The sequence below is a fragment of the Eurypyga helias genome, unplaced genomic scaffold, assembly GCF_000690775.1.
Source record: "Eurypyga helias isolate BGI_N326 unplaced genomic scaffold, ASM69077v1 scaffold4405, whole genome shotgun sequence".
Taxonomy (NCBI): Eukaryota; Metazoa; Chordata; class Aves; order Eurypygiformes; family Eurypygidae; genus Eurypyga; species Eurypyga helias.
Window position 1 is genome coordinate 71,515 of NW_010249334.1, and position 20,616 is coordinate 92,130.

At 41.6% G+C, this 20,616-nt stretch overlaps 2 protein-coding genes across 2 annotated transcripts in view; one reads left to right on the plus strand and one right to left on the minus strand.

The window, feature by feature from the left end:
* HERC1 (HECT and RLD domain containing E3 ubiquitin protein ligase family member 1) overlaps positions 1-14,309 on the plus strand; it is an 82,494-nt gene extending 68,185 nt beyond the window's left edge. The window contains exons 59-77 of the mRNA XM_010151310.1: positions 71-244; positions 539-832; positions 1,503-1,568; positions 1,695-1,820; positions 2,429-2,567; positions 3,028-3,209; positions 3,756-3,911; positions 4,405-4,527; positions 5,102-5,204; positions 5,844-6,013; positions 7,410-7,548; positions 7,943-8,112; positions 8,484-8,653; positions 8,822-8,987; positions 10,316-10,392; positions 10,896-11,148; positions 11,333-11,485; positions 12,481-12,786; positions 13,649-14,309. Of these exons, the coding sequence (XP_010149612.1) occupies positions 71-244; positions 539-832; positions 1,503-1,568; positions 1,695-1,820; positions 2,429-2,567; positions 3,028-3,209; positions 3,756-3,911; positions 4,405-4,527; positions 5,102-5,204; positions 5,844-6,013; positions 7,410-7,548; positions 7,943-8,112; positions 8,484-8,653; positions 8,822-8,987; positions 10,316-10,392; positions 10,896-11,148; positions 11,333-11,485; positions 12,481-12,786; positions 13,649-13,834 (3,153 nt within the window). The 3' untranslated portion in view covers positions 13,835-14,309. The remainder of the gene's footprint in view (positions 1-70; positions 245-538; positions 833-1,502; positions 1,569-1,694; positions 1,821-2,428; positions 2,568-3,027; positions 3,210-3,755; positions 3,912-4,404; positions 4,528-5,101; positions 5,205-5,843; positions 6,014-7,409; positions 7,549-7,942; positions 8,113-8,483; positions 8,654-8,821; positions 8,988-10,315; positions 10,393-10,895; positions 11,149-11,332; positions 11,486-12,480; positions 12,787-13,648) is intronic.
* Positions 14,310-18,408: 4,099 nt separating this feature from the next.
* Positions 18,409-20,616, minus strand: part of FBXL22 (F-box and leucine-rich repeat protein 22) — a 2,861-nt gene continuing 653 nt past the window's right edge. The window contains exon 2 of the mRNA XM_010151312.1: positions 18,409-18,754. Within this exon, the coding sequence (XP_010149614.1) occupies positions 18,409-18,754 (346 nt within the window). The remainder of the gene's footprint in view (positions 18,755-20,616) is intronic.

Consider the following 20,616-nt stretch of genomic DNA (forward strand, 5'->3'; position numbering starts at 1 on the left):
TTGGTGGAGCTGAATAATCTTGCTTTATGAATTCTGAATTTCTAATGTGTCTTTGACTACTGTTAAACAGGATGTGTTGGTAGTGAACTGTACGTCAGAGTGGATATCTTCCAATCACATCCTTGCAACATGTAGGACTGCACTGAAACAGCAAGGAGTTCTGGGATTAAATATGGCTCCTTGCATGCGTGCTTTCTTGGAACGTTTGCCAATAATGCTTCAGGAACAGTATGCTTACGAAAAGGTAAGAAGGCCTAATGTGAGCATTTAAATTTGTGTCTGACGTAAGGTCCCATAAGGTCTCAGCTGGTTTCAGTCTTTCACCACACCTGCATCCTATTTGCAAGTGTCTTTGTGTTCTCTAAGCTAGTAGTCTCCTATTTGAGAATATTAAAATATTAGGAAAAACTTTGATTAAGCATGAAGGAAGGTGTTTTTCTACAGGATTGGCTTTGAAGGACTTACTTTTCTGAATTGATTAATACATATTTCTAACTTTGCATGTTCAATTTCTCTCTCCCACTTTCCTCACTTTCAGCCCCATGTTGTTTGTGGAGACCAGCTTGTTCATAGTCCTTACATGCAGTGCTTGGCATCACTCGCTGTGGGCCTTCACCTAGATCAGCTCTTGTGCAACCCCCCGGTGCCACCTCATCACCAGAGCTGCCTCCCTGATCCTTCAGCCTGGAATCCTACAGAATGGGCATGGCTAGAGTGTTTCTCTACCACCATAAAAGCTGCCGAAGCCCTGGCCAAGGGAGCGCGATTCCCAGAATCCTTTACTGTTCCAGACCTGGAGCCTGTTCCAGAGGATGAGCTTACTCTCCTGATGGTAAAATGTGCTATATTGTCTCAACAGCAAAGCTTGTTGTTATTGAGCAGATGGTATGAGGCAGTTAACTGAACTGTAAAGATCTGTATTAACATAAGCACAAGCAATAAGTCTATTTATTAATTAACTGGTTAGAGTATACTGTAAAGACTGCTTTGTGTGTGTGTAATGAGCCTAAGTCAATTGCATATTAAAAAAACAAAACAAAACTATCCTGAACTGTGACAGTAATTTTCATATATGATGGAAGGAAGAAATGTAGAGCTTTACAGTGCTATTTTTAAAGTAACTTTTTGGCACATTTCTACACTGTATTTAGTAGTGTCAGTTGTCTTCGTGACTTGTTATATCATATGCTGGTTTTTACATATAAACCACATAGAAATTTTGGATTAAGAAGTTTTTATCAGCAAACTTCTAACAGTTTAAGTGAGTGTTTGTACTTAAAACTTCAAAAAGCCCTAAGCATCAGTAAATAGAAGAAAATTACTTCATCATGAATTTTATTTTGATGGGGTTTTTTGGGGGGATTGCAAGTCATGGGTAGCAGTGTCATTGCTATACCATTTAGAATAATTTGGAAAATTATAAGGAAAGTGTGTATTGCCTAACAGAAAAATGATGTGCATCTCCTGAACTGAATGTGGTAACTGTGGCTGTTGTTGTGTAGGATAACAGTAAATGGATCAATGGTATGGATGAACAGATAATGTCTTGGGCAACATCAAGGCCAGAGGTTAGTAAAATTGATGTGGGTCGTCTTCTGTTTGCTTGAGGTTTTAAAATTTTTTTTTCATTACTTTTAAACATTGTAAGCTATTGGAAATGTTGTCCTAAAGCATTCTTTCATGCTGTTCCATAGGATTGGCACTTGGGAGGCAAATGCGATGTGTATCTGTGGGGAGCAGGAAGACATGGACAGTTAGCAGAAGCTGGTAGAAATGTCATGATACCAGTAGCAGCACCTTCATTCTCTCAGGCTCAGCAGGTGATCACTTAACAACAGTCATGTGCTTCCTTTTTTAGTGATTTACCATGTATTGTTCATACAGTTTGTCAGAATTGCTCTATAAATGTCTTTTCAATTTGTTGTTTGAATTTACTGTAAAGTACCCCCAAAACATGTGTTTTCATTATTTGACAAATATAAACCAAGAAGCCACTGAAATCTGATAAAACAAAATTTTTTGATAATGGGCATGATTTGAAAATAACCTGTACAGCTCTAACAGAATACATATGCCAATTTTGTTTTCTGAAATAACATTGACATTCAGGATGGAAATGTCACAAGTAAATCCGAGTAGGAGTATATTGGGATTTCTCTCCCTGGAAGAAGGTTTGCCAAAACTAGTAGCAAGTTTCAACTAAGTAATTTTTATTAGGTAACAAAACTCCATTAAACACGGGGTGAGTGAAGTCTTATGTTAATAGTGTTGTCACGAGGTATTTGCAGTGTGACTAGAGTCTGTGGTCTAAGATACAATTTTGAAGAGAAAAATGTAAAAGGAAATCGTACATTGTAGTGCAGGGATTGCAACATTGCTGCATGTAGCACAGAAATGTTTAAAGCCCTTTTGTGTCTTCCTAAACTAGGTGGTTTGTGGTCAGAATTGTACTTTTGTCATTCAAGCTAATGGCACAGTTTTGGCCTGTGGAGAAGGGAGCTATGGGCGACTGGGACAAGGAAATTCTGATGATCTGCATGTGCTGACGGTCATTTCAGCACTGCAAGGTAAAATGCTTGGGTTTGAAATGAGTGGCTTGGTAGAGCACAAAGAACCATTTTGGTAGTTAATACATTTGTGTTTCTGCTAATTTTGCAGATGTACACATTAAAACGTTGTAGTCTCTTATTAACAACTGAACAAATATTCTCAATGTTCATTTTTCATTAAGATTTAAGTAGTAATATGTTAAAACTCCATAATTTTGAGAAGGCTTCCGGGAAAAGTGTTTGCTCAAGACAGGAATGTTTCATTTGAAAACTACTGGCAGGCCAGAAGCACAGGTTATACATGAGAAGATGAAGATTTTGTTCAAAATTAAAATAAACAAATTGCTATAACAAGAAAACTGTGGTTGGTTCCTTTCCCCAGACTTAATTGGCTACCACTAGGGGCACTTGGCTAAATGTATATTAAGAGTTTATTCTAGTTTATTCTAAACTTTGCTTTCTCATTTTTCTTTAACAGGCTTTGTTGTAACACAGCTGGTGACCTCTTGTGGCTCTGATGGACATTCCATGGCTTTAACAGAAAGCGGGGAAGTCTTTAGCTGGGGAGATGGAGATTATGGCAAACTGGGACATGGGAACAGCGACAGACAGCGCAGGCCTAGACAAATAGAAGCTCTGCAAGGAGAAGAAGTGGTGCAGGTTGCAAAATACTTTGTCTCCTACAAACTGCCAGCGTAGTAACCTGGTGCTAGTGTGCTAGTTTTGGAGCTGCTGCGGCTAAACCGTGACAGCTAGGCACCTTCCAGAACCATCAGTCAGTCTTTAGGGTTTAATTCATATCCTGAATGAAAACAGGCAAGATTTTACTTCTCTGAGCATTATGAACCAAGTTGGTAATTTCCAGTCGAAGGATGTTAATATCAGAGAGCTCAGTGCTGATGTGTGATAGTTATTGACGGTTGTTACTGGAGAAGACTAAAAATTGAAAAGGCCAGAGGGATGATCAAAAAGATTGTCAAAATACAGACATGGTTTAGAAGTTTCCCCTGTTTCTTGTCAGGTGACTTTGACCGGCAAAACTAGTCACTGAGTCCTCCTCCTAAGTGTTCATTGTAACATATATAAGTACGTTATATAAGTCTGCACAAAGACATTTGGCTTTGACTGGAGGTTTCGTTATAAAATGTAACAAATTTCACCCAGAATTTAAAATGTGTGTAAAAATTACATTTATTTTGCTTCCAGATGTCATGTGGCTTCAAACACTCAGCTGTGGTGACAGCAGATGGCAAACTTTTTACCTTTGGAAATGGTGATTATGGTCGATTAGGACTTGGAAATACTTCCAATAAGAAACTTCCAGAAAGAGTGACGGCACTGGAAGGTTACCAGATTGGACAGGTATGGTTTATCTAAAACTAGCAGTGTATCTTCGTTTAAAGCTGATGTTTTCAACATACTTAAGTGTTCTGATTTTTTATAACCTTGGCTTTTATTTTGATTATGATGGCAGAATTTGAGTATGCGTAATTTTTCATTAATACTTTCCTGACTCTTTTGATATTCTTTCTACAAAACTGCCCATGTTTTTTAACATTTTAACATTTCAAGATTTAAGCATTTTTATACATGAATTCATGAGCTATTTTATATTCTTAAACAGTGAGCATGTGTAGCATATTACTATCCTTTGGTTCTGGGAGCTGAGAGGAAGCAAATACCTAAAAAACACTACTATGGCCCTAAATGTCTTTAAAACATTGTAATAAGCAATGAAAGATTTAATGGTTTTCAAAGGATAGTTATTTTTTAAAACCTCTTAAGGGTAGTTCGGGTGTCAGAGTCAGCAGTAAGTTAGCAAAAACTGTGGTAATAACACCTTTCTCTCAACCAGGTGGCCTGTGGACTCAATCACACCGTAGCTGTGTCAACAGATGGGTCAATGGTTTGGGCTTTTGGAGATGGAGATTATGGTAAACTTGGTTTGGGAAATTCCACTGCAAAATCCTCGCCACAGGTTAGAATTCATAGGGAAATTATTCTTTGCATAGATTTTCGGTGTTGTTAAACATGTTACAGAGTATTAACTTTCTCAAGTTAAATTACTAATTCCATCTACCATACTGTTCCGATGCAATCTAGCATAAATAATTCTGATGATACATTAAGCTGAGCCTGATACTTTAAAGAGTTTCCTGTAGGTAATAGTGGCTGTATCTCAGTGGCAATACAAATACTGAAAACCTTAGGATTAGCTTAGAGAGCTTTCTTATTTGGGAATTTGAGGGAAAGGTTGTTTACACACTTATCTACTTCATCCCATGTCATTCCCTGCTCACCGCCAGGTAAAAAATGGTGGTTTGAATCATTGTACATAGAGTGTGTGTTAGTTCCCTTAAAGAAAAAGAGAAAAATCTGTGTGTTTCCTGTGTTATCTACAAACATTTGAGAAATCCTGCAGTGTGTGCGTTGCACAGTGGGAATTATAAAATTGCTTTTTGGAAGTAGGAGTTCCAGGAGAAATTAATGTTTGCTTTCTGTTTATATCCTCGTAATACCATAACTATTTTTTCCTTTCAATTACCCCTTAGAAAGTAGATATTCTTTGTGGAATTGGAATAAAAAAAGTTGCCTGTGGAACCCAATTCTCTGTTGCACTGACAAAAGATGGTCATGTATATACTTTTGGACAAGGTAGGACAATCTGGTATTTGGCCCTTTCCATCTATAGGTTTGTGCGTGAAAAGGAAGAATATTAAGACATATTTATAAGACTGAGCTGATGCTACTTTTTAGATTTTTGCTGACCTAGTCTGAATTTTGGGACTTCAACAATGCAGTTTTAACAGACACCTGAAATCTAGATTTGTAGCTCTATCTAGTTTGATCTCAGGATAGCCTTTCAACTTACTCCTTTACTCATTGAAATGTTTTACTGAAACTTGATAGAATTTCACAGGTCCAAAACCATTGGGTTACATAAAAGTTTACTTTGTCTAATAAAGCATGTGCCTACACAAGTTGTTTAAAAACCTGACCAGGAGAATTTCCAAGTGCACTGAATGAAACATGTTTAAACTTCTCAATTCAGTTAATTTGTATGTGTTACAAAACTGTACGTTTGAAGTGAAAATAACAGCTTTAGCAGGATTAGTGAGCACTGGAAGCACTGTTTTGTAGGAAACATATGCTAGATTTCTCCCTAACCAATTGCACTTGTCCTAGTTCCAAGAGTATGTGCGCTTGCTTTTTGTGCCTCCCTGACTTCTGCCTGCTGGAAAACCCAACTTTTTAAGGTTTTTTGCATACATACACATGTGCTTGCGATTTCAGATCGCCTGATAGGTTTGCCAGAAGGTCGCGCTCGAAATCACAACAGACCCCAGCAAGTTCCGGTGCTGTCAGGAATCTTCATTGAAGACATAGCTGTAGGAGCAGAGCACACGCTGGCTTTGTCCTCTACAGGGGATGTATATGCCTGGGGTAGCAACTCCGAAGGGCAGGTATGTAATTCCCTGGTTATCTTGAATCCTTATTAGGCTATATTTGTACTTGGCCGATGTGGTTGGAATGTTTTTATTTTGGTGGAAAAGAAAGCTTTTATATTTGTTCTTCTCCTTCTTCCCCTCAGCCATGTTTATATTTTAGCTGTTTCCATTGTTTTCTTTGTGATTTCCGGTGCTCTTACACAGTAGCAGTCTGGGAAAGCACTGAAAACATGCTACCCACATTTTTCTAATCAAAGCTTGTATAAAAATTACAAATTTTTACCTAATTCTTGACCTATCAATAATTTTTTCAACATAATAAAATTTATGGTTGGTGTCAATCAGATTTGTAAATTCTTTAGATGCTTTTCATAAAGAAAATATAAACTAACTTTTTTCAGAGAGTCATTTTTAAAGTCAAGAACAAAATTAGCAAATAATAAATTCTGTCTTGGGCACCCTAATTTTATGCCTGCCCTTAAAAGTCCTTTCTCTTTCCTCGCCCAGTGCATAACTCCAATTTTCAAAGGACTTTGGCTTTTTGACAGTTTTGCACACTACAAGGATAAGAAAGAGCCTCTTGCTATATCAGCTGTTGGTGTTTCAGGAGGTTTGGGCAAAGTTCTTCCTCTGGTGTTCCAGGATTGAGTTTTTGAAAAGGGCTGTTGAGGAAGTTGTTCAGAATAATTTCTGAGAGCAACCTCTGTTGTTTTGGGGTTTTGTGTTGTGCTTTTTTTTGTTCTTTTTATTTATTTATTTAATGGTCTATGTTTCTGGAGGAGAAAAAATGCTTAGGGTAAAAATGTAGAGAAATTTCATTCTGAAAGTCTGTTTTATATGATTTTCCTTGCAGTTCAAAAGAACTGTTTAAATGAAGTGGTAAAAAAAATGAAACTCTTAATAGGAAATTTGTACTTTTAGAATATGAAATCAGAATGTGGTATGAAACTACCCATAAAAACTTAGAATAACTTCAGCAAACTTTGTTTACACAAATTGTGTTTTCATAAACTATTGTAGGAATGTACATGCTAGAACAAAAATGGTATTTAATGGCACAGAATAGACGTGAGCTATGTATGTGCATGAGAAAAACTGCAGTATAGGTGACAGCGACACAGATAAGTTCTTCAGTCTGGAAAGAGCTTGTAGAAAATCTCTAGCTGTTCTAAGGTCTCTTGACAACTGGATCTGCCACTCCCATTGAGTGTGGATGCAATAGTCTGTCGAAAATCTAAGGTAAATGCTAGCATGATAGACACATACAGTCAATGTTTTTGATCCGAATATATGCAGAGATAAATACCATTTTTTTACCATTTGTTCTGAATTTTTGCTTAGAGAGTTTTAGAAATATGCTCACAGTTGTTGATTCTTCTTTGCCCCTTTCACATCTGTTACAAATTGTCAGCTTGGACTGGGCCATACCAACCATGTCAGAGAACCAACCCTAGTAACAGTCCTGCAAGGAAAGAATGTTCGACAGATTTCCGCGGGACGTTGCCACAGTGCTGCCTGGACAGCTCCGCCTGTTCCACCAAGAGCTCCAGGTAAAGAACTGAGATTGTTTGAGTTAGTCTGTGTTTCCTGGGGGATGAGTGCAACAAGAACTTCTGAACATTTGGAACAAAATTTGGGTTTTTTTATATCCCAGAGAAGCTGTGGATGCCCCATCCCTGGAAGTGTCCAAGGCCAGGCTGGATGAGGCTTGGAGCAACCTGGTCTAGTGCAAGGTGTCCCTGCCCATGGCAGGGGGGGTGGAACTAGATGGGCTTTAAGGTCCCTTCCAACCCAAACCATTCTGTGATTCTATAAATACAGTTTTCAAATTACCTTAGTCTGTTAATTTTGCTGCTGTCGTGGTTGAACTGCGGTAAGCAGCTAAGCACTGTGTAAACTACTGCAAAGAAAATCAACTCCATCCCTTTTCTTTTTCTGTGGTAGGTGTTTCAGTGCCTTTACAGCTTGGTTTACCTGATGCCATTCCGCCACAGTATGGGGCACTGAAAGAAGTGAGCATTCATACAGTAAGAGCAAGGCTCAGACTGCTGTACCATTTTTCCGACCTCATGTACTCTTCATGGAGATTACTTAACCTCAGTCCCAATAACCAGGTAAAATTCCATCTGAAAAATACCTGCCTAGCTGTGTTGTGTTATGCCATGTCACTAGAGGGTTTCTGCCCAGATCAAGCTGGATCTTAATGATAGGTTCTGTAGGTTTTTTTGTAATAAGTAAGAAAATACATAAATCCAGATGAAACCAAACTTTGTCGAAGTATTGTTACATATTTTTGTTTATGGTAACATTCACATGTGAGTGTTTCAGTTTCCAAGAGCTTACTAGCCTCAAGGCTGAAAACAAGAAGTGTTAACCTGTTTCCTGAATCATTGAAGCGTTAGAGATTAGTGTGAAGGTTTTTATTCTGTAAAGAATGGAATTATTATCCTTTATTAATATGTTTATTCTCATATCACTATTGCAGAACAGTACATCTCATTACAATGCTGGAACATGGGGAATAGTTCAAGGGCAGCTAAGGCCCTTGTTAGCACCACGAGTATACACGCTCCCCATGGTACGCTCCATAGGAAAAACTATGGTGCAGGGGAAAAACTACGGGCCACAGATTACTGTGAAAAGGATATCAACCAGGTCGGTATTGCTTTCACAGGCATTGTATTAGACCTCAAACAAATGCTGATACTCATACATTTTACCTAGCTTTTGTCTTACTGAGCTCTCTTTGTACAACTTTGTTAATCAAGTGACTGTGTGTTTGAGCTACATTGTATGCCTGTTTCTTTTTTTTTTTTTTGACAGAGGTCGGAAATGCAAGCCCATTTTTGTACAGATAGCAAGACAAGTGGTAAAGCTGAATGCATCAGACCTTCGCTTACCTTCCCGTGCCTGGAAAGTGAAACTGGTTGGAGAAGGAGCTGATGATGCTGGTGGAGTGTTTGATGACACAATTACAGAAATGTGTCAGGTATGAAAAGTCTGTTAGGTCAGAATGCCTGGGAATGGCTTTTGTTTTCTCTTGGTGTCTTCTGGTATTTTTCACATTTCCTTTTCACAGCATTGCAAATGCCTGTTCTTCTGTCCTGAGCCACCACACTAGAGCTGTGTACTAGGGATGTGTCTAAGGATAAAGAAATCCTCCTAGGTTGGGGCAAGGAGGTGCCACAATGCCATACTGCGGTGTTACAGTAGGCCCTTTGGAGTTCTGAGATGGCCCCTGCACATTATGGGAGCACTTTGCACCCCTTGTTCTGTCCAGCCAATGCCTTCTGCAGGAGAAGTTGTACTGTATTCCGTGATTGCCGTACACTCCATGCATACAGTAAAGAAACACTTCAGGCAGGTGTTTCTCACATACCCAAAGATACGTGGTGCCTTTCAGATTCAGTGCTGGAAAGGAGATCAGTAGCAGAGAGTGCGCATTTGTGCATGTCTGTAAGCAGGCTATTGTTGCTGTCGTTAACATAGCTGTCTTTTCAGACTCCCCTGGAAACTGAAGGCTTCAGACTACCAGGACTAAGATAGAGCTGATCAATGCTAATGTGTACTGCTTATAGTTCTAAAAATGTGTCTCAGCCCTGTGACACAACTGTGATTGTATCCAGGATAAGGATCCAAGGCAATGCTGGCTGGAGGAGTTTGGTTGTTCCTTAATCTTCCAGGAGCCTCAAAACCCAAAGAATGTGGATTAGTGAGGATAACTAGTGTATATCTGCCTACTCTGGGACAGGGCAACAGCTATAGATAGTGCTGGAGCTGGCATTGGAGTGAGTTAGTTAGATACAGGATGGAAGAAATTGAAGAGCTTTTATTAATGGAATTTCTGAAGCCTGTAAGACTAGAGTAGGTTTGATTCAGATAAGGACCTGAGAGAGAATTTTCATGTTCTTCCCTAGGCGTTTTACATTAAATATGAGGTGTGATGAAGGTTCAGAACAGAACTCATTTTAAAAATGGCCTCATTTTTGATTCTTGAAAAAGCTGCACTGATAAGGCATATAGTTTGTGACTTCTGGGTATTTGTGAAACGGGTGCCAGCAATGTTTCACAGAGCAGTCACAGCAGAATAAACATTACAGTCTGAGATGAGGGCAGGTCTTGAAATAAACATGCTTTTATTACTAAAAATCATCCTTACTGTGTTTCCTTTCTCTTAATGTTTCACATAAATTTGTAAGAAGTAATCATCTCTATGCTGAAATACTGTGTCTTGTAGTGCTGTAATGTCATAATATTTCTGTAATAGGTTTGTTATCCCTGTGTCTGAGAAGGCTTTTTCTGTTGTTGATTTTAAAGGAACTGGAGACTGGAATAGTAGACCTGCTTATTCCTTCCCCAAATGCTACTGCTGAAGTAGGCTACAATAGGGATAGGTAAGTTGTCCAGGATTTGCTTTTCTTGTAGATGCTAGCGGGTGAAAATTAAGGTCTTCTATAAACTGGTTTATACCAAATTATAACATTTCATGGTTGTCTCTAGTATATTTTTTCCTTCAGGTAGCAATGTTACCTTATTGTGGAGGAGAGGGCATGGTTTTAACGTGAACTTGCTGGATTGGAGAGGGTGTGGTTTTAACGTGAACTTGCTGGATTGGAGAGGGCATGGTTTTAACGTGAACTTGCTGGATTGCTGATGGCAAAATTCAGAGTAACACCAAGAATGTTGTGGTGTTACATTTGTGGTCAAGACTAGTCTGCCTATCTCAGCCTCCATTATTGTAGCACCTAAAGATAACAGTAATCATAGCTGGATACCCTTTGCTGATAATTGTGTTGACAGTCACTATGCTGTGCTTAGAAATGTTTTGTCTTTTATTTCTAATGAAGTAGCATCAAAATGATACTGGAGTATTTTCTCTGATTCTTTTCTCTTTCAGGTTTCTCTTTAACCCTTCCGCATGTTTAGATGAACACCTGATGCAGTTCAAGTTCTTGGGCATTCTCATGGGTGTAGCTATTCGTACAAAAAAGCCATTAGATCTTCATTTGGCTCCGATGGTCTGGAAGCACCTTTGTTGTATCCCACTCATCTTGGAGGATTTGGAGGAGGTAGATCTGCTCTATGTGCAGACCCTCAACAGCATTCTTCACATTGAAGACAGTGGGATTACTGAAGAAAATTTCCATGAGGTAAGACGTGAAAGTTGGAGCACTGTATCAAATTGACATTAACTTGAGTATTTATGATGTCTCCATTACTGGGACAACAAGCACTTCATATGCACTTGTGATCTCGTTACAGTTCTAGGCGACGTTAAACTTAGATCATTCAAGTGACTTACACTGAACATACTTCTCCTGTTTTCCATAACAGATGATTCCTCTAGATTCTTTTGTTGGCCAAAGTGCTGATGGCAAAATGGTTCCCATAATCCCTGGAGGGAACAGTATCCCACTTACCTTTTCAAACAGGAAAGAATATGTGGAGAGGGCAATTGAGTACAGGCTCCATGAAATGGACCGTCAGGTGAGAATCTCAGTGTGACCCTATCCCCCTCGTTAATGCCCACAGTGGGTTTGATTTATGTACATTTCCATTAAGGTTCATTAGCAGATAGGAAAAGCTTGGCATTCTGCATCTTGTCTGGGTCCCTGTGGCTTCCTCCCCCAGCCCCTTCTGGGGTTTTGTTTTGAATTAGTCTTCCTTTTCTCAGTAATTCCTCAGTTGACTGCAGTGTTAGAAATCGAACTTAGATTTTGTTGGAGTAGCCCCACTGCCAATGTCAGCCCCACTTGAGAAAACAGCCTGCAGTTGCGCATGCTGCATGCTGTAATCAGACCTTACAGCAACACAGAGACTAGCTAAAGTAAATTCTGTTGACAAACATTTCTTAAAACTATTTCTCTTCTGCTCTAGCACAGAAACTATAAGGCTTTAATACGTTTGGAGAAGCATTAATTAACTATTTGCATACTTTTGTGTATTTTGTCGTTTGTATAGTGAAGCCTGTGACAGCAGTATCCTAATTACATCCTAGGAAAGTTCTTTTCCTTTTTCTTAAGATACAGATGCTTGCATGAGGTTATCTGCATCAGAAAAGTAACTTTCTCATCAGAGGTACCAGATCCCGAGTTTTCTAGAACAAGTATGGACTTCGTACACATAGGACTTAGTTCCAGCTGGGATGTATGGTGCTTACACAGTGGTGTTTTTTGGTTTAGCCATCATCATTTGTACTGCTAACTTGTCGTTTTTACAGTTCTTCTGTTTGGTATCAAAACATGTTCTTTAATGTGCAATTACAATTAAAACACCTGTAATATTCTCCAGGGTTTTGAGAGAGGAGGTGGTATTACTTTACAGGCTGTAAGGTGTGGGAGGTGGAATTTAGCAGATGTTCTACATTTCTCTCTCTGTATCCCATTTGTTAGCAGACAGGTTACTTTTGCGTTTGGATGGCACAGTAAGTGGCAGAGGTAAGACAATTGCATTTCAAATGGCTCTTCTTCTGTGGGCAACAGGTGGCTGCTGTAAGAGAAGGAATGTCTTGGATTGTTCCGGTTCCCTTGTTGTCTCTTCTGACTGCCAAGCAGTTGGAGCAGATGGTCTGTGGAATGCCGGAAATCTCAGTTGAAGTTCTGAAGAAAGTAGTGCGATACAGAGAAGTTGACGAGCAGCATCAGCTGGTACAGTGGTTTTGGCACACTCTTGAAGAATTTTCAAATGAGGAGAGAGTCCTTTTCATGAGGTTTGTGTCAGGAAGATCTCGATTGCCAGCCAACACAGCTGATATCTCTCAGCGATTCCAAATAATGAAGGTTGATAGGGTAAGATTTGTTTTCCTGTTGGGGTTTGGTTTGTTTGGGTTGGTTTTAATGCCTGTCTGCTACAGAGTCCTTTGGCAGCAAGAGACAGGACTCTGTAATCGTAAATTTGCAGAGAAAGGATGGGATGGGATATGCTCTGAGCTATTAAAAGCAAACATTTTAATAGTGTACAAGGACCTCCACCGCATGAACTGCATCTTAATTCATTGGGTGCATTTACTATCGTTACGTGACTGGAGGTCACGACAAGTTCTTGCACAAGAAACAAACCACCTTCTGTTGTAATTTTTCCACAGCCACTTTCTGTTCCAATCCCCTTTTTTATCTGATAATTCCCACTCTTTTTGCAACATATGACCACTAGTGAACGGTAACGTCTTAAAACCACTGTAACGAGTTTACAGTATTACTTCACATACAGGATATACTCCTGGGTTTGTGCAGTGAGAGCACATTCCCTGGGAACTACATGAATGAAAACCCTGGCAAAATCTAAGGTGACAGTGGTTGGGCTGCCATCTTTGGTTAGGTGTCTCCCAACGTGCCTCGTGTTAAGGCACACTGTGGTACGTCGTTTGAGTGGTGCTTGGTATCCTCCAGTGGGCTGCTGAACAGCCGTGCCGTCAGCGCTCCAAAGAGCTGGATTTCATTCGTGGGCTGGATTATTTACTGAGCAGGTGACATGGCAGTGGCTTTGCGCCACTAAACAAGGGAGGCTAGTCTGCTTCTTCAAAGGAATTTTGAGGTGGAATGTGAAAATGCTGAATGACAGAGGCAAGGAAGGGAGGGAGCAATGAAATATGTTGCATTTTTTGCTTCATTCACAACTTAACAGTGTCCCACCTTTTATCCGTTTCCGCAGCCTTACGACAGCTTGCCTACCTCACAGACTTGTTTCTTTCAACTGAGGCTCCCACCTTACTCCAGTCAACTAATCATGGCAGAGCGTTTGCGCTATGCAATCAATAATTGCAGGTCTATAGATATGGACAATTACATGCTCTCACGGAATGTGGACAATGCAGAGGGCTCAGACACAGATTATTAACATTCTGTGAACAAAATCATCTTCCTTTTACTACAAATAGTGCCCTAAGTCCAATTCATTGTTGACATAATTTTACAGTAACCATAGATGTTTTAGAAGCATAAAACCAGATGTTAATAGACAGTGGCCACATTTTAGTTACTCTAAATGTAACAAAAAATTAGATGTTCTTATTTTTTTGTGATTGTACAAAAGAAAAAAAAAGGAAAAAGAAAACAAAAAAAGTATGATCAGTAAGGTTTTTTCTCCTTTTTTGGTCACTTTTGGTAAGTTTGCATGGAGACATTTTGGTGCATTTTTGTTGGGAATAGTACATTTGTAAGCCCTCCCAGTGAACATGAAGAGTTGTACATTGTGTATAATTGTTCATTAGCAAGGACAGTTTTACATGAATATTCACATATTTATTTTGTTTTAATTTGAATTGCCTGTGCAGGGTTCCTTATGCAGAGAAAAATAAAGCAAATTGAAGAATTGGTTGCTTGTATGCATTTGTTGAACCGTGATTCATTTACTCTGGTATTTTGTCTCAGGAAATTACAGTATTACAGTGTTTAGACAGGATGTGGCATTTGAAGCATCTTAAAATATTTGTCTCAAAGGAATCTGACGTGTAGCACTGTGCTCTGCATTCTTCGTGTCTCTGAGGTGCTGCCGTATTTGGGTAGACCACTGCTTACTCCTCGCGCTTCAGTACAAGGTAGCGTTGTGCTTGGTTCCCTCTTGATTTTCATTTAAGCATTTTTCTCCTCCAGACTAGCAGCTGATGACAGTAATAACATGTGGCCACCTCACTCAGAAACCTTTAAATCTTTGGTTAAACAAACACCCGAATCCTTTAGTGTACAGATTGATGTAGTTGATGACTGATCATCTCCCAAAATATTAATGTGAAAGTGACAGGGTAGTAGACAAGATGATGGATTTAGATACATTTTTAGTGTGTGCCTTTGATTTTAGTAAGTTTTGCATGTTTAGTCTCCTTTCACTGCAGCTGTAGTTGTATTGTGATCAGCAGGTCGTGGCTTATATTTACTGCAGTATTCCTAATTGGTTCGGGCAGTAACGTACTGTAGAGAGAAATACTTGTTCTGTGTCGCAGGGAGGTGCTGAAGAGTGGGTAATTCCCAGTCTCTATCAGAAACCATGATCTGTGTCAGTACAAATGCTGCGTGGTGTTGAGGAGCGGGATTTACTTGTGCCGAGGACAAGGGTAGAGTCTGTCCCAGGTGAGTCACTGCTGCTCTGCCCTGATCCCCACCCCCACTCTTGGTAAGGATGCTGTGGGGCCTGGGGGCTACTGAGAGCATGGATTACCTTAATCTCACCTGGGGCAAGACTGGTCCGTCTGCGTCTGGACAAGAGTTAGGCATTGCTGTTGCTTTCCCTCCTGTGATCACAGTATGTTTGCAGGGTTTGATGGGGAAACTTCCCGGCTGCACTGGTGCATTGCTGCCAGCCAGGAGTGCTCCGAGGGCTGACTTGAGAAGCTGAAAAATCTGCAGGTGAAGCTCTTCTGGTATGGGCTGGTTGTTGGCTCATGAAAAAGCAGAAGGTTCTTGAGCTGTGGCCAAGAACCAGACTGCAACATGAAACGTGTAGGGCGGGGCTTTCAGCAGTTTTGGGAGGAGGACTCTGGAATCATGCACGCTTTCCTGCCTCACTAGGTATTATGGTTCCAAACTGGGACTGAGATTGTGGTGTCCTGTCACTGTGTTGTGGGGGAGTATATTCACGTCTTGGGCTGAATTTGTAGGTGTAATACATAAAAACATAGAAAGTTACAGATAAAAGGGGAAACTGCTGTATGAAGGCCTGTATTAGTGCCTACTAGACTGTATTTAGGGGTCTGAATTGGTGCTACCAATTTGTCAGTCTGTTTCAGTCAGGCACAGAATACAAAAGGACTGTGCCTAAAAGTTAGTTTTGTATGGACTATGCAGTTGGTTTCTTGGATAACGAGGGTATTTTTGGGGGCCGTTTACAATAAAGTGAAAGAGGATATTGATATTGGTAAATATTGATGTTGATTAAAGGCTTGTGCTTGATTGCTGTGAGGCTTTTTTTAAACTGACTGTGCTTGGCCTTTGAATAGTCTGCCTTAGCATAATTAAAACTGTCAAAGGGCTTTAACTGCTTTTATTTTATCCTCCTGTTGGTTTTCACCATAATTACATTGCGCGTGCATTCATTTTAACCTGCTGGTTGGCGCTCTGCTGCAGCTCAGGCATCTGAGACTGGAATCATGTTCAAGTTCCTTGTGCAGTGCTGCTTACACCTAGTTGCGCACAGAGATGAAGAGTGTCTGGCACTGATCGTGTCCTGCTGTTGGAGCCTGTCTGAGAAAGCTCTACCCGTGTCAGCTTAAGGGTGCTTTAGGTACGCAGCTCTCTCCCGATACAGAACGGGAGCAGGTAGTAGCAGTGCATGCCTGCATCCTGTGGTGTAAGTAGGTCACACGTGCAGTTGGTTGTAGAAAACAACAGGCAGCTGAATTTTCTGACAAACCTTCAGTGCCAGCACTGTTGCACCAGGCGCGTTGGCTGTAGCATGGCAGACCGCAGGTGATTTCCCGATGTCAGACCTCGTTTCCTGTTCACCTTTCAGCACGGGGTGGGACATATGTGCGTGACTGAAGCAGGAAGTGTATCAGAGGGACCCATTTCAAATGTGAGACAGGGTGCTCAGGCAGCTTAGAAGTGTTAGCTTGTGAACATCTCTAGAGAAACCCAGCTTGAGAAGCTTTTGCAGTACATGTAACGTGCTGGGATAGGAAAGCACGTGGATGGCAAAAGCCAAAAAACGCTGCTGCTTCTTTTTTGTTGTACATTAGTACCTAACCTGCTCCTTTCCCATCACATAACTCTCCAGAAGCGCTCACTCACTCTGGTTTATAAGGCTGTTGCTTCCTGAAGCCCGTAATTTCTATTTCTTACCCTGCTTTTACCCTGGGATTAAAAATTTCTTTTCTACCACTTCTGGCATTTCCAGTTGCTTTTTCCTACTCTCTTTTTTTCCCCTTTCTCCTTCCTTCCCACCTAGCAGTACCTCCCTGGCTGTCTGGGCTGTCAGACAGCTGCCCGGCCCTTGGAAACAGGTAGGCACCAGCAGCAGGGAGATGAGCAGCTGCTCCCGGAGACTAGAGGTAGGCAAGCTGCTTTAACGGGGTGGGGCCCCAGCTCTTTCTGGAGCTAGTGGTAGGTAGCGTGGGTTCATCTGACGGCCGGAATGTCGCAGCAGGTGGAATGTGTGTCTGTTGTGCTTACAGGGGCATGGCAAGAGCACAATGTGTTCAACAGGAGTATTCTCCAGAGAAGATGTGAACAAGTGATCAGGCCAGAAGTTTGATTTAGATCTGTAGTTTACCTCTTTTGACTGGGTGATGAAGTTTAGTGGCAAAAAAATACTGCTGCTGGTAAGTAAGGATTGTTGCAGGGCTGCAGGACTCCATTTCCTTTTCCCGTATCCCCCAGCTGCGTTATGTTGTCACGAAGGAAATCTGAAGGGTCTTCTAGATGTTGCTCTTCCTCTGTTGTGTAGGAAAAAGCACAAACTTCTGATGACGAAGGCTTGTTTGCCAACTTGCATCTAACCTGGTGCAGCTGCCAAGTAGGCCATCTTGGTTTATGTCACCTCTCGCTTAGGACCTGCATAAGATGCTACCAGCGAGCATTTCTCCCTCTGCCCCTGGCAGGTTAGAGTTAGGGTCTGGAGATGTAATGTTAAGAGAACTTCAATGGAACAAAAGAAAATTGTTCACATGCTTCCATCCTTACATAATACCTTAAACAAGCTGCAGTCACTATATACTCAATTTTCAAATTGGATTGCTAAGTAAGAAAAGCCATTATTCGTGCTGAACAGATTTAACAAGACAACTGTGTTCAGATTTTACCCCATCATGAACAAACATCCCTGTACAAGGAGGAGAGCAAAGTAATATGACTTGGAGCATCTGTACACAAATAGGCAAAGAAACCAAGTGGGAGTGTGACCCAAGGCCCTTTTTAACTCAGTAGTAAAAAAAAAAACCAACCAAAAAAACCCATACAAAAACCACCACCCCAGCCAAAACAGTCATGATAGAAAACTGTAGACAGGTGCAAACCTGCTTTTGTATCTTGTAGCTGCCTGAAAATCTGTGGGTTGTCACACCTACAGAGATGTGTCTCTCATCACAGAGTGCTTATGGAGCTGGCATCCGTCTTGGCTACTAACGTGACTCGAGAATTCCTTCCTACCTTGTCTTGACTCATCAGCAGTACGTGAAACTGCTGCTTTTTCCATGCAAGAATTGAGCGTTCAAGGTAAGAATTGTGTCGACATCCCAATTTCTGAATTGGGACTAGCATTTTGTGACAGCAGTGCAGCATTTTCCAGTTTCAAGGACAGCAGAAAGCAGTTTTTTCCTTGGACTGTCCTGGTGGGGATGCCTGCCTCTTCCCAGCACAGCCTTTCCAGCACACATGGACCATTTCTTTGGGACTAAACCAGAGCACAGGAAAGGAGCCACAGTTCACTGAAGCAGTGCTGCTGGAGACACGCATTGACTGGGGCTGCACAACGTGTTGCACCTAAAGCTGGAGCAGTTTTCTTGATGCTTTTTCAAGCATCAACTTTTTTTCTGGCTTACTGTCTGGAATCATGTTAGCGCTCCTCTCTGCTCTCAGCATTACCCAAGGACACCTCTCCCTGACTCTCTCTAGACCAGTTTGTGTTACGTTCCGGCAGAAGTCCACATGGAGCGTTTGCAGTGATCCCCCGTGGAGGGTCACTGCTTCCAGTGTCTGGTCAGTGATCCGCACACAGTTTTCCAGTTTGAGTGTCTTGAGGTTGGGGCAGTTCTTGAGAAGAAGCACGATGCAATCGTCTGTGACATGGCCACATCCAGAGAGGGTCAGAGAGAGCAGGTTGGGACATCTGAAAACATGAGTGTTACAGGTGAGATGAGGGGAAAATAAGTATTACAGCTTGGAGAAGCTCATTTTGTCAGCTAGAAAAATGCTTTCTCTTCCCTCAGGTGGGGTAAGAATGGGAGGGGGCAAATGTAGCTCTGGGTGCTCAGCTTCACTGGTGACAAAACTTACCTCCTTTGCTTTCTGTCAGTAGAAGCAGCTATAGCTCAGCTGGCACAGCGGAGGAGGGGGTGCAGGTGCCGACCTGAGCTGCAGCTGCACTCGTTTTTAAGGAATTGCAGGGTGCTGTGCTCTTCCCGGCACAGCGACTGAAGACGCTCTAGAGACAACATTCAAGTCAGGCTGAATCTGGGGCAACGGAGTGAAGAGGCGGCTGTGTAGATGTGCTGAGCATGGGCAAGTAAGACACTCCCACTCTTGATTTTATGGGGGTTAAAGGGTGTATTTCAGTTCCTTGGCTTTACTGAATAGGTGCCAGCTACTGCCTAGAAGTGTTGGTGTTTGAACCTCTCAAACCTTCCTTCCCTGCCAAGCCTTTTGTAGTTTGGTTTCTGGCTCACACCTCTCTCCAGGGAGCAGCAGTTCAGCTCTCCATCTGTGCCCTAACGTTTCTGTCAGCAGAGGACTGCTGCAGGCTCTGTTGTTGTGGGGGAAAACGCTTACAGCAGTGCTCACTTTGGCCGGAACCATTAGCCTGTCTCGGTCCTGGAAGAACTGCGAGGTGTCTGTAAGCGCTGCCATCCAGAGTGGTGCTTACGGCCTGTGTCGGGGTTTTAGGTGTACAACAGCATGTTATTTTGTCCTTAAAAACTGGTGCATGCTCCTCTCTCTATACCCCGTGCCACCCCCCTGCTGCTTCGCCTCACTCTTTGAGCAAGGTGAGGAAGTGAGATCACGCCAGCTGCACCAGCTTTTTCATTCTTTTACAGGTATGAGCAGCTAGAAAAGCAATGTTTTAAAGCAGGCAGTGTATCCCGTGGCTTCAGCAAGAGAGTAAAAGTGCTCCAAACTCAGGGAGAAGAGCTGGGTATTTGTTGAATTTGCAGTTTTCTTTGCACAGAATGCTGGGAATTGTGTGCAGATGGAAATGCTTTTAAGTGTTGCTGCAAAAAAAGGCAGGAGCTTGTCTTAGGAGGGCTGCACTGGATGAGGTAGGGAGAGTGTCAACAGAAACAGTCATTTTTTAGAGTTCAGTTTAACTTGTGGGAATGAATTCTGTCCATCAACCAGTCTGGGGTTATGGATACTTTCCTAATTAATCTGAATTTTTGATCAGTTGCTGTAGAACAGTTACTTCTGAAATGTTGTACCTGCAACTTCACATTCTGTTTGGAACCTACGTTTCAGTCCTTGCTTAGAGATTGCACTGTCATGCTCGTTCTCGCCAAGACACGCGTTCTGCTTCTTGCGCCCAAAGACACTCTGTCCTCTCCGTATCCTGTCATTTGGTGGCTTTTTGAAATTGTTACTTCCAAATGGAAGGTTTTGCCTTCCATGTTGTGCCGCGAAGCTGAGGGCTGGCTCCAGCACAAGTGTGTGCCATTTCTGGGTAGGCACTGCCATGCCCCTCTGCTCTCATCCCTGGTGTTTGAGGAACACTGGGATTGGCTCTACCCTGTTCGCTCCTCCTAGCGCAGTGTAGCTGCTTCTTGCAGTAAAGCCGTTATGGAAACGGTGTGCACCCAGAGCTCCTGCTTCCTTTACTGTGGTTTATAAAAAGCTAAGCTAGAGTTGAATTTCTGTATAAAAATACGTATTTCTTAGAATGAAACAGATTTGCTGTTTAGTAATAATTAACGAAGTTGGTTTTGTTATGACATGTATTCACTGTTTGAAATCACATCTTTCTTCCCCTCCCCCCCCACC